This window comes from Sceloporus undulatus, chromosome 4 (genome assembly GCF_019175285.1).
Source record: "Sceloporus undulatus isolate JIND9_A2432 ecotype Alabama chromosome 4, SceUnd_v1.1, whole genome shotgun sequence".
Lineage (NCBI taxonomy): Eukaryota > Metazoa > Chordata > Lepidosauria > Squamata > Phrynosomatidae > Sceloporus > Sceloporus undulatus.
In genome coordinates, this window is record NC_056525.1 from 88,334,418 (window position 1) to 88,348,598 (window position 14,181).

At 38.7% G+C, this 14,181-nt stretch overlaps 1 protein-coding gene across 1 annotated transcript in view; it reads left to right on the plus strand.

Annotated features, from left to right (window-relative positions):
• PATJ (PATJ crumbs cell polarity complex component) overlaps positions 1 to 14,181 on the plus strand; it is a 212,377-nt gene that overhangs the window by 42,229 nt on the left and 155,967 nt on the right. Inside the window, 1 exon segment of the mRNA XM_042463137.1 lies at positions 1,758 to 1,886. Coding sequence (XP_042319071.1) covers positions 1,758 to 1,886 — 129 coding nt within the window.

Consider the following 14,181-nt stretch of genomic DNA (forward strand, 5'->3'; position numbering starts at 1 on the left):
GAGTTGACTTGAAGGCCTATAATAACAACAGCAGCAAGCCCAATAGAAAATGGATTGCACCAAGAAATCAAGGATAGTGTTTCTAGAACAGGATTTTTATGCTTCTCTCAAAAACTACTTTGGGAGAAATGAGGCAGGTTGGAAGAATCTGGAATGATACTGAAGATGGGGGAAAGGAGGTGTGGTGGAATGGTGTTGATTGTAAAGAATGCAGAGAAAGTGGGTATAATGGGCTAAGGACTGATTGAAATAAGGGATTTTCATGAGTATGTTCTCTTGATTGTAAAACTGCTGAGCCAGACCAAAATACTGTTTTTGAATTGTTCCATGGGAAAGTCCAGCAAATTAATTGTTATTCATTTCTGTTTTAAAAACAATCACTTGTGGAGAATTACACTACAATATTAGGAATACTTTTAGATTCTTTTATCCATTGTCATTTTTGCATATATCATTATAGGAAGAGTGCTTTAATCTTTGATGTGCTATTTTGTTTGATACTGATATGAATCTTGGCCTAGACCCACTTGAAAATATGCATACATATTTTTACTGGCTGCAAAGTTTATTTATAAATTGTAAACAGTTGCAGATGAACTGTTTGTTTTTTTTGAAGCACGCATGGGAAGAATTTTCTGAACTTATCTAGACCCTGAGCGTGTGAAGCCACTTCTATGTAGGCTTCCTTTGTAATGGGATCTCTCTCTACCTTTTACTGTAAACAGTTAGAACTCTGCTATTCAAGTCTTGAGCTAGTACTATTTATAGTCTTGCACTTCCCCTTATGAAATCATGTGGCTGAATACGGTACTTTATGTCTTTGTGTTTATTCATGAATCTGTATAGCACCTCAGTGTGTTCAAAGGACTTTACTGAAATTACCTAAAGCAGTAATCCTTTCAACAAGTTTATACAGGTTGAATACCCCTAATCTAGAAATCCAAAATCGGAAAACCTCCAAAAACTGAAACTTTCTGCTGCCACCCATCTTCTGTTTCCTTCAAGGTGGCAGCTGTGGTTCTCCTGCTCATTGGTCTCTTGGATCCTCAGTCTCTCTCCAACCTTGCATCTCATACACAACACAAGTAGTGAACAAATGAGATGCAAAGCTGGAAAGAGATAAATGAGCAGGCAAGCCATAGCTACAGCTTCAAAGGTGGAAGCAGGCAGCTGATGGCAAAAAGCAGTGAGGCTGGAGAGAGACTGAGGATCTGTGAAATGGCTGGAATTCAAGCATAGTGTTCAGCACAAATCTATGCCTCTTGCCATTTTGCAAATCTTTACATCTTTTCTCCAGCATTACAAATACACAACAGGCATATAGTACACTATTTATGTATTCCAAAGTTCAGGAAACAATTCCAACTTAGAAGTGCTTCTGGTCCCAAGCATTTTAGATATGAGATACTCAACTTGCAATACAGTTTTGTATCAATACTCTTATGTAAAAAAATGTCCTGTAGGGAGGGAGTGGCCACCTACTGCATTCTTGGTGAAATAAGATCTGGAATAGTGATTTCAGGGGTCATATACCTTCTTCTTAGCTTTACATCATGCTAGCTATAGCTTTTGATTTGCTCTACTTTAATGTAGCTAATGAAACCTTAGGGCAACATAGTGGTCTGGTTTTAAGTTTAAATGAAAATGTATATATTTAAGTTTAGGCCATTATTTAAATCCAAGCCAGGTACCTTATTCATGTTGTGTCTATTAGATTAATTTGTCAATTAAAAGCTGCCTTATACTTTATACCTCAGGTGAAATCCAGAGGCCCAGAGGACGAAGATGAGGATATTGATCTAGCATTGTGGTCCTCTGAAGTCAAAGTGGTTGGACTTGAAAAAGATTCAAAAACAGGCTTAGGATTCAGTATTTTAGACTACCAGGTATGTTGTACATCCAGTGATAATGAGATGCTTTTGATTAAAATAACATTTGCTTTGTGTATTTATTACATTTATATCCTGCCTTTCTGCCAAAAGTGGCACTTGGGGCAGTTTACAACAGTAAAGTGTGAATTAAAAACAACATCTTAAAATGTAACATAAAACAAATCAGGTAAAATAGAGCTTTGATGCTTGTTCTATATTCTGTTGGCATAATGTTTCCATATATGCAAACAACAATTCTGGTTCAAAAGTTTTCTGTAGCTTCCCTGGGTGTGGATGCATTTATCAGTTGTTTGTTTGTTTGCTTGTTTGTTTGTTTGCTCTCTCAAATCTTGATTTACTGTCATAAATCATTAACTCTTGTAGTGAAGTCTCATGAAGTGCTGAGTCTAATATTTTTGGAGAAGCAACCTATAATGAAACATACCCTTCAGCATTCATATTAAAATGAGAGTTTAGTGTTACTGGAATGAAAGTTTACTGCTGTAAGTATTATAACAAAAGGAGAGGATTGCACCAAATTAGATATTTTCTACAGTGGAAGGAAGCATAACTCAGTCATTGAACTTTTCTGTTGCATTCAGAAGGGCCTAATTTGATCCGTGGCATTTCCAGGTAGGGCTGGCAAAAAATCCTGCCAGCCAGTGGCAAAAGTGGCAGACTAGGTAGATTGATGCCCTGTCTCTAATATTATTCCTGTGATCCAAAAACATCAGGCTGGAGCCAGGTTATCCATACTTGAAATACAAGATGATGTATGGTTCTCAGTGGCAAAAGCTTTCAGAAGTCTTTAACAAAAAATTAAGTATAGTGGAACATAGTCTCCATAACAATACAATGTGTGTTTTTGTAATGCTGTTACATTCAATCACATTTTAGTCATTGGGATATAAAATGATATTATATGTCCTGAACAACAAATTTAGTTAGCTGTTTGCTATAGGATGTGTGCCTCTTTGGGCTTTTACAACAGTGTAGTTTAAAAAAAACCAACAAATATATTCTTTTATGTTAAATGGTATAAAAATCAATTATATTTATACAAGATAAAAGCTGATTTCTGGACTGATTAAAGACAAATACTTAGAGTATGCTTCTTTGACTATGCGATGATTCAAATAATCATGGTTTTTTTATATGCTTTCTTCTGGTAGTTCTAGATTTTACAGTAAAGTCCTTACTTGAAGGTATGCACGCACACAATCAGAGTTAATTGAGGATTTAATAACAGCTTTATTTGCTTACAGATGCAAATGCCTTGGCAAGGTTGGGATGCAGCTAAATTAAAATTATTTGAAATGAGCTATAAGCCATTTAATTTTAGATCTTCCATCATTTTAACATATTGGTTTATATTATAAACTTCATAAAGTGCTGTGTGTCCTTGCTGGGCTACAAAGCGTTTAATGGTACATAGATATTAATGAGGTATACTCAGTCACAGTAACTGTTTTGACAGGTTATTTGAAACATAGACCAAAAAAATTTACAGTATGTGACCAAAAATAGGTCTTTCTATATCAGTCTGAACTGATCAGTAGAAAACTGAATGAATGAATTACGCTTAGGGCAGAAAAATAAAATGCACAGATATAGGATGGGGGATACCTGGCTGAACGAGACTACGTGTGGAATGGATCTGGGAGTCCAAGTAGACCACAAGTTGAACATGAGTCAACAGTGTGATGTGGCAGCTAAAAAAGGCCAATGCAATTTTAGGCTGCATCAATAGATGTATAGTGTCAAGATCAGGGGAAGTATTAGTGCCACTCTATTCTGCTTTGGTCAGTCCCCACCTGGAATACTGTGCCCAGTTCTGGGCACCACAATTCAAAAAGGATGTGGAGAAACTGGAGTGTGTCCAAAAGAGGGCAGCTAAAATGGTGAAGGGCCTGGAAACCATGCCCTATGAGGAACGACTTAGGGAGCTGGGGATGTTTAGCCTGGAGAAGAGAAGGTTAAGAGGGGATATGATAGCCCTGTTTAAATATTTGAAGGGATGTCATATTGAGGAGGGAGCAAGCTTGTTTTCTGCTGCTCCAGAGACTAGGACCTGGAGCAATGGATGCAAGCTGCAGGAAAAGAGATTCCACCTCAACATTAGGAAGAACTTCCTGACAGTAAGGGCTGTTTGACAGTGGAACACACTCCCTCAGAGTGTAGTGGAATCTCCTTCTTTGGAGGTCTTTAAAGAGAAGCTGGATGGCCATCTGTCAGGGATGCTTTGATTGAGAGTTCCTGCATGGCAGGGATTGGACTGGATGGCCCTTGTGGTCTCTTCCAACTCTATGATTCTATGATCACCAGAACTATATTTATTCCCACTGTCTACAACTTTTCTGGAAATTCACTGAACATCCAATAGTTCGGAGACAAGTACCAGTCCACAGACCACCACTTTGGATAACTCTGCTTTAGAACATTAGTGATACTGGTATCCTTGGTAACTGTACATTCCTTCCCCAAACAGGCACCATCCAGATACTCTGGAGTTGAATCATCATTGACCATTGATCTTGATGGTTCAGGTGGATAAGTGTTGTAGTGCAAAACATCTGGAGCACATGAGTGAGAAGCTGCTTGTAAATCAAAAGGGCTAAATCAAATGTTCTTTCTACTTAGAAGAGACCACTTAAAATGAGTGAGGTTCATTTAATCACATCTTACACATTCCATGGCTGGACTCTAGGCAGGATTAATTGGATTTTACCCAGTAGCGATCAAGCATAGTGTAGTGGTTTGAACATTGGACTACGTCTCTGGAAACTAGAGTTCAAATCCCTGCTTGGTTATGGAAACCCACTGGATGTCCTTGGGAGGTCACACTCTGTCAGCTTCAAAGGAAGGCAAAGGCAAACCCCCTCTGAGCAAATATTGGCAAAATAATCCCATGATAGGTCACCTTAGTATCCCCATAAGTCAGAAATGACTCAAAGGCACACAGTAACAAGAGCAAGGTGAAGCTTGTGGAATCCATGTTACCCATAGCTGTTTTTGCAGCCTGCAGACCTCTTCTGTGGCCCCTAATACCCCCACCACAAAATAAAAAATATCCAGTCCATATACCCTAGTTTCTCTATTCGTAGAAGCCTAAGGGAGACATGGATTTGTGTATTTTAAAGTTGGAGGTTTCCTCAGAAGCTGGGAAAGCCCACAAATTGTTTTTTTTTTTAAAAGGAACAAAATCCCCAAAACATTTAGAGTTGTTTAGTTGTTGTTGTGTTTTTTTAAGTTGACCTAGTTAAAAAATTTAGTTCTGGAAGCTGAAAATTAATCTTTGGATCACTCAGAGTTGCCCATCCCTAATATTTGTTGTTGTATGCCTTGAAGCCGTTTCCCAACTTATGGCAACCCTAAGGTGAACCTATCACAGTTTTTTTTCTCAACAAGACTTGCCTTTACTTTCTTCTGGGGCTGAAAAACTGTGACTTGCCCAAGGTAACCCAGTGGGTTTCCATTGTTGCATGGAGACTCAAACCTGGGCTCCAAGAATCCTAGTCCAACACTGAAATCACTATACAACATTAGCTTACTATAGCCGATAGTTTTTATTTAAAACAGGGTGGCAGGAAGGTGAAAAGTATGGCCAGCTACAGATGAAGGTGAGATGTCAGGAATAAATGCTTCCAGAACATGGCCACATAGCCCAGAAAACCAACAGAAAGCTATGGAAAGTGGCCAGGAAAGCCTTTGCCTTTACAGTGCACAACAGTGTTTCCCAACCTGATATCCTCAAGGTGCATTCCCAAACAGCATTTCAACACATGGCCAATGTATACAATGTTGCAGTCCAACCAGTGGGAGCATATGGACTGAACTGGGGGAGACAGCAGGAAGCTCACCCCGAAATGGTGGGGTGCTCCTCTGTTCAGTCCATGAGCCATGCATGAGTACATCCAACATATTAAGCAGTAGGTTCAGGAAGGATAGACCAGTAAGGTGAGGTATAGAGTAGTAGCATAGCATGAACTTGTGCTGTCCAATGTAAAACAGTATAATATCATTGTTAAAGGAGGTCATTGGGTTACCAGTCAGGCTCAAAATGGTGGTGTTAGTCTTGTAAAGTTCAGAAAATGGAAGTCTTGGGGTTATTTTGTTCTTCTTCTAGTATGAGTAACCATTCAGCTTTCTTCAAACATTTACTCTTTTAAATTGTTATTAGTGTGAGATGTTCTTAGAGCACATAGCCCTTGAAAACTATTTCTGATGATTTTATTAATGGTATTCTGTTCTACTGTGTTTTCAATTTAAGTTGTGAAGGCGGTTGCTAATTTTTTTGGAGGAGGTAAGAGGGAGATGCAGAAAGAAAGAATGAAAGAAAGAAAGAAAGAAAGAAAGAGAGTTGGAAGAGTGGCTGTGCACACCATCTTATTGTATCAAGCAAGTTGGATGGAGAATGACTACAGAGAAATACCCAAATGCAAAAGCGGTCTGCATGTTTTGCTTCTAAAGCTTACTGGGGAAAAAAATCCCCTCTTTTCCAGCAGCTTTTCCAATATATCATAATATATTAAAGTGAGTAAATGGCATCCATTGTGACATTTGTATGGCCGATAACTTAATTTAAAAGTTTTATACTGTGTGAGATAATTAATGAGATCTAATATCTCTTTGCTGTAATTACATAATAAATCACACACAGTAAAACTCACTTTTGGAAAGCAGGACAGAGGTTTATTGCTGGGAGCACAAAGGCCATATCTGAGGCTTTCTGTATTTCTGGAATTCTTTGCTGTTCTTCACTTGTCTGTCTCTTTCCAGTATCCTCTTCATAACAATGAGAAATGCCAGATGTGTTTGGAAGGCGAAGGGAATCCCAAAATGAGTGGTTTGGGATTAATTTGTTTGTAAACCTATAGCTTTATAAAGATGGTGTGTGTGCGTGCGTGTGCACATGCATGCATGCTCATGTGCACAGCCTACATAGCATTTTTTTTCCTTTAAGTGTAGAATACCTTTTTAACTTCTGCACAGAGTAGCAGAATTACATATACAGAAGCAGGGACATGATTGTAAACATGTCTGTTCTCACATTACTTTGCAAGCTCTACACCCTCCACTTTACATATTGAAGGCTCATTGCTTGCCCAGCTGTATTCATTTATCTGCAAAGCTATTGATTTTAACAACCAAGAGGATGATTGTGGTTCTTTTGGCCAGACAAATAACTACCAAACCAGAATCATCCTAGAACCTATTATCAACAGTATGACAACGGCTACACAGTGTGTGAAGTATTAGGTTGTGTGCATCATGGTGCATTGGTATCTGTTAGGGCTCTCTAGATGTTGTTGGAGCTAAGTCATCCTTGGTTTCTTCCAGCCTGACTGGTGGCAAGGAATGCTGGGAGTAAAGGTACCAAAAAATATAGATGTTTAGTTGTAGCTTAGGGGTCCATTGCTCCCCAGTCATCTTCGGGTTGTGTACTACACTGTGAGCTACATGTTCAACTTGTAGACTCTTTGCAGAGAGTGGTAAGACTTCTTTTTTCCAAAACGTATCCTTCACTGGCAAAAATAAAGAGTGATTTACCAAGGTAGGAAGCAGAATATTAAAGCCCTTCCTGGTAAACAAGAAAGGTGGGAGCACATGTTTGCTTTCCTTTTTATTAGATCATTTGTCAGACTTTCTCTTTTTCTACATCCTGTTTGAACCAACAGGCCAGTTCATGACTGAAGATCTCGTAGTGCTATACATGATCCTACACAAACCTATGTCTGCTACTTATTTCACCTCTGGTAATTAAACATGGGGTGATGTTAGATCTAACATGCCAGCCAAATTCCAAGTTGAGTAATATACTCCAGCTTCCTTATTTTTTCCTTTACTATTCTGTTTGGATGAGTTTCTCACCCCCTAACTAACTTTTTTATATAGTGTTGCTGGCACGTTTAGAGATGACTTCATTTTACTTGATCTGTAGGCTTTAAGTTATTTCTCATATTTATATCCGTATCCATAAAGAGATTTGGACAGAAGGCGTTAGAAACCCTTTTTTTTGCCAACAGTATGCAAATATTTTGATTTTTAATAATTTCTGTAAAAACCAGTTATCTAACATGTTTGCACATGTTTCTCAAAATGTGAACATATAAAAAACATCTCTCACAGGGCAAACATAAAAAAATAAATAAACTGGAGATCTTAGGAAATAAAAAAAAATTGATCCTGACTGGTATTTCAAATTCTTGTCAAGAAGAAAATTACTGAATAAGAAATAAATGAGTTTGAGGTGTTTTCATATGAAAGAAGTATGTCCACATGAATGCAGTAAATAGTATTAAATGGCAGATCCTTAGTCTGTGGTCTATCCAAAGTTTACAGTTTTCTTTCTTAAAATTTTAATGATGTTTCTTAATCTACCACTTTTTTAGCATTCATCATGATTAAATGTGGTACAATTGTAAATTATGAGTGAATAGTACTCATGTTGCCAGTTTGGTTGTAATAATCATGGTTTGAAACTGAGATTATCAAATCTGCTCAGACATAGATGGTGATGTGGCATTTTATGGCTTGTTCTTTGCTGCTGTCTGCATTGTTGCTGTATATAATATCCATAGTTGATTGTTCTGAGTTTTTCTGCTGTTGAGTGGTTTCTTCTCCATGTGAGATAGAAGGTCACTAGTTCCGCACCTGTAATCAAAGCAGGTGCATCATTGTGCTGGCTGCTTAAAACAGTGTATTTTCAACCTATATGACCTATTCAACTATAGGCCTCCTTTGCAATGCAAGTGATATTTGAATCTCAAAATCTTTCTGTTTTCATTTGACTGTCTTTTCCAGCATTCATTGTACTCTGCTTGACTTGGTTATAACCTGACTGGTTTGTCTTGTCATGTTTCTATGAGTCCCCTCCCCCTGCTTTTTTTTTTTAAAAAAAAAATGTTTAGCAACATGCTAAAAGTCATGACTTGATTGGTGTACCCTTTTTCTTTTTCCTAATGTTTTTAGAGCAATGATTTTGTTGTTTAGGCTTCATAACTTTCATCTTGACATCTACTATATTTATCTATTCATCAACCATATCTGTGTCTTTAAATAATTACTGTCCAGAGGCACTATGAAAACATGGCAATAGTTTTTTGGCTCTTTTCTTTGCTGCTTCCATTTTTGCATCATTTAAAAATGTTTACTTAACTGCAATTTACATTTTAGGCAAGTATATTGGAATAAATAGTTTATCTGTCTAACCTGTGCTTGTTACTCCTAGGCTACTAGACAAAGAATGATTGTATTCTTGGGATCCCAGACTATTTCTTTCTTTGGAAGTTCCCTCACCTGTGATTATGTGAAAAATATCTAAAAAATATCAAAAACCCAGAAGCAATCTACTCATAACTTGCTAGTTGCTACATCAGACTTCTTTCCCCCCTAAGGTGGTATCAGGTTTCTTCCTCCTACCCATTCATACAGTCCAAAGTCAGGAACAATAGTCTTCTCTGTCACTTAACTATATTCTGTGTTCAGCTGGCTTTGGGTTTGCACCTTAAGCCAGCTGAACCCATCTGCATCCAACCAATCTTGTGATATTATAAAATTCTATGAAGACAACTGGTCTGAGTTGAAAGAAACCCAGAAAAGCACATGGAACATTACCAAAGGAGAGGTAGCCTAAAGGAAGCACAGAACTTGGATGGAAGAAAGGAGCAGCTGGTTAGAAAAGCTTGGTTGGAAAAAATTCAGAAACTGACTCCAAACAGATGAGATGAATCACGTAGAAAGCTATTTTATTCTTGAGCTATGTAAAAATAGACCTCACGGTTTGTTTGTAGGTATCCCATTAGATTATTGAGATACAGTCTTTTTGTTTTTGTTTTTGAGGAATAGTATGAATTGACGCCCATAAATATTTGAGGGCTTCTTCAGTGATTACATTACCTGTATAGGGAAGCTGTCTGAAATTACTTCTGTTTTGTTGTTCCTTGTGCAGCTATGTTTTCATACTGTCAGGCTCTGCAGAATAAACTGCGGCAGCAATGCAAACTTCTTAGCAAGTTGTTACTTCATTGTTCATTGTTCATTGTTATGTTTTATCTTTTATCTTTATTATGCCAGGACCACTGATGACATGCACAGAAATTCAAACCACACATTTCTAGCTTTCCCAAGTGACAATGGGGGGATTTTTTTTTTTTAAATTCTCTTGAAATGAGAGAGTCTTTCTGAGGAAGCCAAATTGGGGTTTTCATTGGGGAATGAATATACATGGTGGGCAATATCTCTCCAATACCAAATTAGCACAATTTATTACTGGATTAAAATAGCACTTGAACAACTGCCACAAGGCCATAAATAATTCTGTTCTTACTGCTTTGTCACAGTTAAGCATGGTTTCTGAGAGCACCTTTAGTTGAACAATCTTGGCATGGATTAGAGTTCATATCTGTGAGGAGTTGCTTTAAAATAAGCAAGTCTCCCTGGATAGCCTTATTTTTCAGGGTTATTCTCCCCACTTAGAAGTTTGTTGATTCAGAGTGGATGAAAGAAGTAAAATGCTCCCATTCCATCCTTCATCTCAAACAAATAAGTTTATTTAACTTGCATGACTGAACCTGGATTCTCAAAGCAGCATGTAAAGAAAAAGATGAGGGAAAGAGAGAAGATTAGGTATAGCTATCAATTTTGCTATTCTCCTTTTCAGTTGTTTTTCTTTTTCATGTAGCATTTTTCCTTAGATCTTTATGAACATTTCTACAACAGAAGTCTGATTAATGCCAGATGTACAGTAGAGTTTATGGAATTCATTGCTGTATTCTTCATTGCAGATCAATAAGTACCCATGTTTTATTTTCCAAAACCTACCTTCCACTGCTCTGAAAACACCCTTCAGTTTAACAACTTGAATACATTTGTGCAGTTAATGGTTGTATCGAGGTCACAGTGGTAAATCAACAGTTTTATCTTGATATTTGCAGAGCTTAGATTTCTCTTCACCTGGTAGAAAACACGCATACACAGTTACTCTAAAATTAAATTCATTTGGAATTAGTTAATAATTTAGTCCTGTATTCTTTTGTACTAGCTCCATATGCACAGATGGAAAACAAGGTTGATATGTGTCAAGCTGAAACGTTTCTTACAAAGTAAGAAAAATAATTTCATAAAATTATTCAGAGATTAACTACTTCAGAGAACCTATTATTATTATTATTATTATTATTATTATTATTATTATTAAGCTTTATTTATAGAAAGCTGTAAATTTACACAGCACTGTACATACAATCGTTCCTGACTTGGTTCCTTCCATGCAGTCCTTGGAAGAGGGTCAGAACACAACATAAGAAGAGCAACAAGTGCTATTAACTATATGTATTACCTTTCTGTGTATCAATCTGTTGACTCTAACCATCTTGGTCAGACCCTGGATTCATCTCTCTCTTCCCTAAATCTTGGGGATTCTGCTGGTTCAGCAATATCTTTATTTAACTCCATCTTTCCTCGACTCTTGACAGCTTTGCCCCGTCTCTGTACGCACTTCTTCCTCTAGGACTAGGCCTTAGCCCTGGCTTACCCCCCTCATTAAGTTTCTCCGGTCCTGCTCTAGAGCGGCCGAACGTCTTTGGAGAAAGTCCAAACAGTGGGCTGACTTTATTCATTACAAATTTGTTCTTTCGTCCTTCTCATGCGCCCTCTCTATGGCAAAACAAAATTATTACAAATCATTGATCTCCGCCAATGAGAAGCGCCCACAGCGTTTGTTCTCCACCTTCAACACTTTGCTTAAACCTCCCTCTCCTCCTGTCTCTTCATCATTCTCTCCTAATGACTTTGCTAATTATTTCATCTCAAAGATTACCACTATCCGCTCTGAGATAGTCCCAATTCTTCTTCTGCTCATAATCTTCTATCGCCCTCGCTTAAAAATTTTTCTGTGTTTCCTCCTGCTTCTTTGGATGAACTCTCTACATTTCTGAACTGTTCTAAACCTGCAACTTGTTCTCTTGATCCAATTCCTACTCGTCTTCTAATTTCTATAGCTCCCTCTTTTCTGCCCTCCATATCTTCAATCTCTCTCTCTACAGGCTCCTTCCCTTCAGACTTTAAACATGCTCTCATTTCCCCAATTCTGAAAAAACCTTCTCTTGACCCCTCCTCTTTGTCTAGCTATCGTCTGATTTCTCTTCTTCCCTTTCTTTCTAAGGTTTTGGAATGGGTTGTTTATTCTCTCTGTCTTAAGTTTCTTGAAGCCAACTCCATTCTTGATCCCTTTCAGTCTGGTTTCCGCCCAAGGCATTCTACAGAGACAGCTCTCACTAAGATCTCAAATGACCTTTTACGGGCCAAGGCTAATGGCCTTTACTCTGTTCTCATCCTTCTTGATTTATCTGCAGCCTTTGACACCGTTGATCACTGTCTTCTAGTGGATATACTTTCTGACCTTGGGTTCTCAGACTCTGTTCTCGACTGGTTTAGATCTTATTTGTCAGGCCGATCTTTTGCAGTGGTCACAGGTGGTCAGACTTCATCCTCTGTTCCCTTATCTGTTGGAGTTCCCCAGGGCTCTGTTCTGGGACCCCTTCTGTTTTCTCTCTATACACTGTCCTTAGGTAAACTCATTAGCTCTTTTGGTTTTTCCTACCATCTGTATGCCGATGACACCCAGTTGTATCTTTCCACCCCTGACCTTTCTCCAAGGCTTGAACAACAAGTTTTGTCTTGTCTCACAGCTGTCTCACAGTGGATGCGCCATCGGCGTTTGAAGCTCAACATGTCCAAGACGGAGCTTCTTGCCTTTCCTCCTAAGTCCACCCTTCAACACTCCTTTTCTGTCTCTGTGGACAACATTTCTATTCAACCAGTCCAGCAAGCCCGCAGTCTTGGTTTTATCTTTGATTCTTCTCTGTCATGTATCCCTCAGATCCAGACCACAGCCAAGGCTTGTAGATTCTTTTTATACAATATTGCCAAAATCCGACCATATCTCTCCGCCTCTACTGCCAAGATTCTGGTCCATGCCCTAGTGGTATCACGACTTGATTACTGTAACATCCTCCTGGCTGGGCTTCCTCTTTCTCATCTCTGTCCTTTAATATCTTTCCAGCATTCAGCTGCACGCATTATCACATCCGTCCACCGCTCTGACCATATCTCTCCTTTGTTGGCATCACTTCACTGGCTCCCCCTCCCTTTCCGTAGTCAGTATAAGCGCTTACTGTCGACGTTTAAAGCCCTCCATGGGCTGGCCCCTCCTTACTTATCAGACCTTATTTCTCCTCACCTTCCCACTCGGGCCCTCCACTCTGGTAGTCAAGGTCGGCTATCCCTGCCCAGAATTTCCGCTGCCCCCCTCTCAGATTCACCTCTTTTCACTTACTGCCCCTCACTCCTGGAACCTTCTTCCCTGACAAGCAAGATCCATCACTTCATTAACCAGCTTCAAAACGGAGTTGAAGACCAACCTGTTCAGAGAAGCGTTCCGAGGCATTGTGTGACTATCATTTGTTATGTGATGTTCTTTTGTTCCCTGTTTTATTGAACCATTTCCTGTAGCGCTATGTATTTTATATGTATTATCCTATTATCTCTTAGATTGTACGCCATAGGCAGGCTTTCTCTTATATATTTGTTTTATGTACAGCGCTGTGCAAATCTACAGAGCTATATTAATAATAATAATAATAATAATAATAATAATAATAATAATAATCTATCACTGTGTATGCAAAGGAATCTTATAGCACCTTTGAGACTGAGAGAGAGAGATGCTGTAGCATAAGCTTTCATAGCCTTAGTCTATTTCCTTAGAAGCATGGAGTGAACTAGTGCCTAGGAACAGACTTGGCCCAAACCCAGCCCCAAAAGGAGCGGGTCTTTCCTACTCCTTGCTGCAGTCCATTTGGGACCGCAGAAGTGGTTAGCATAGGGGCAGCATGGAATCGCCGTGATCCTGGGGCTTTTCGGGCAGGAGCATTCTCTGGTCGCTTCTCCTTGCCTATCTGTTCTGCCCGTCAGTGACATATCCCCCACATGCATGGGATAGCACTTTCATTTTCTTCATTTAAAATGAAGTAGATTTGTATCTGTAAGATGGCACTGCATCATCTTGCCATTAGTAGCCATTTGCTTAGTGGCATACAGGGAGCCTTTTGATTGCCTTCTTTAGCACTTTTTAGAGAATATAAACCTAAAACGGTGTGCTGGGTGGGGTTCAAAATTATTTACCCTCCTGTAAACCATATGTCTTATCTAGAAAATAATCACAAAATACCAGGTAATCAGGTTACTGTTTTGTGCAGAAAGAAAGCCTGTACAGGATTGTGCATAGGGATGGAAAGAATATTTTAAA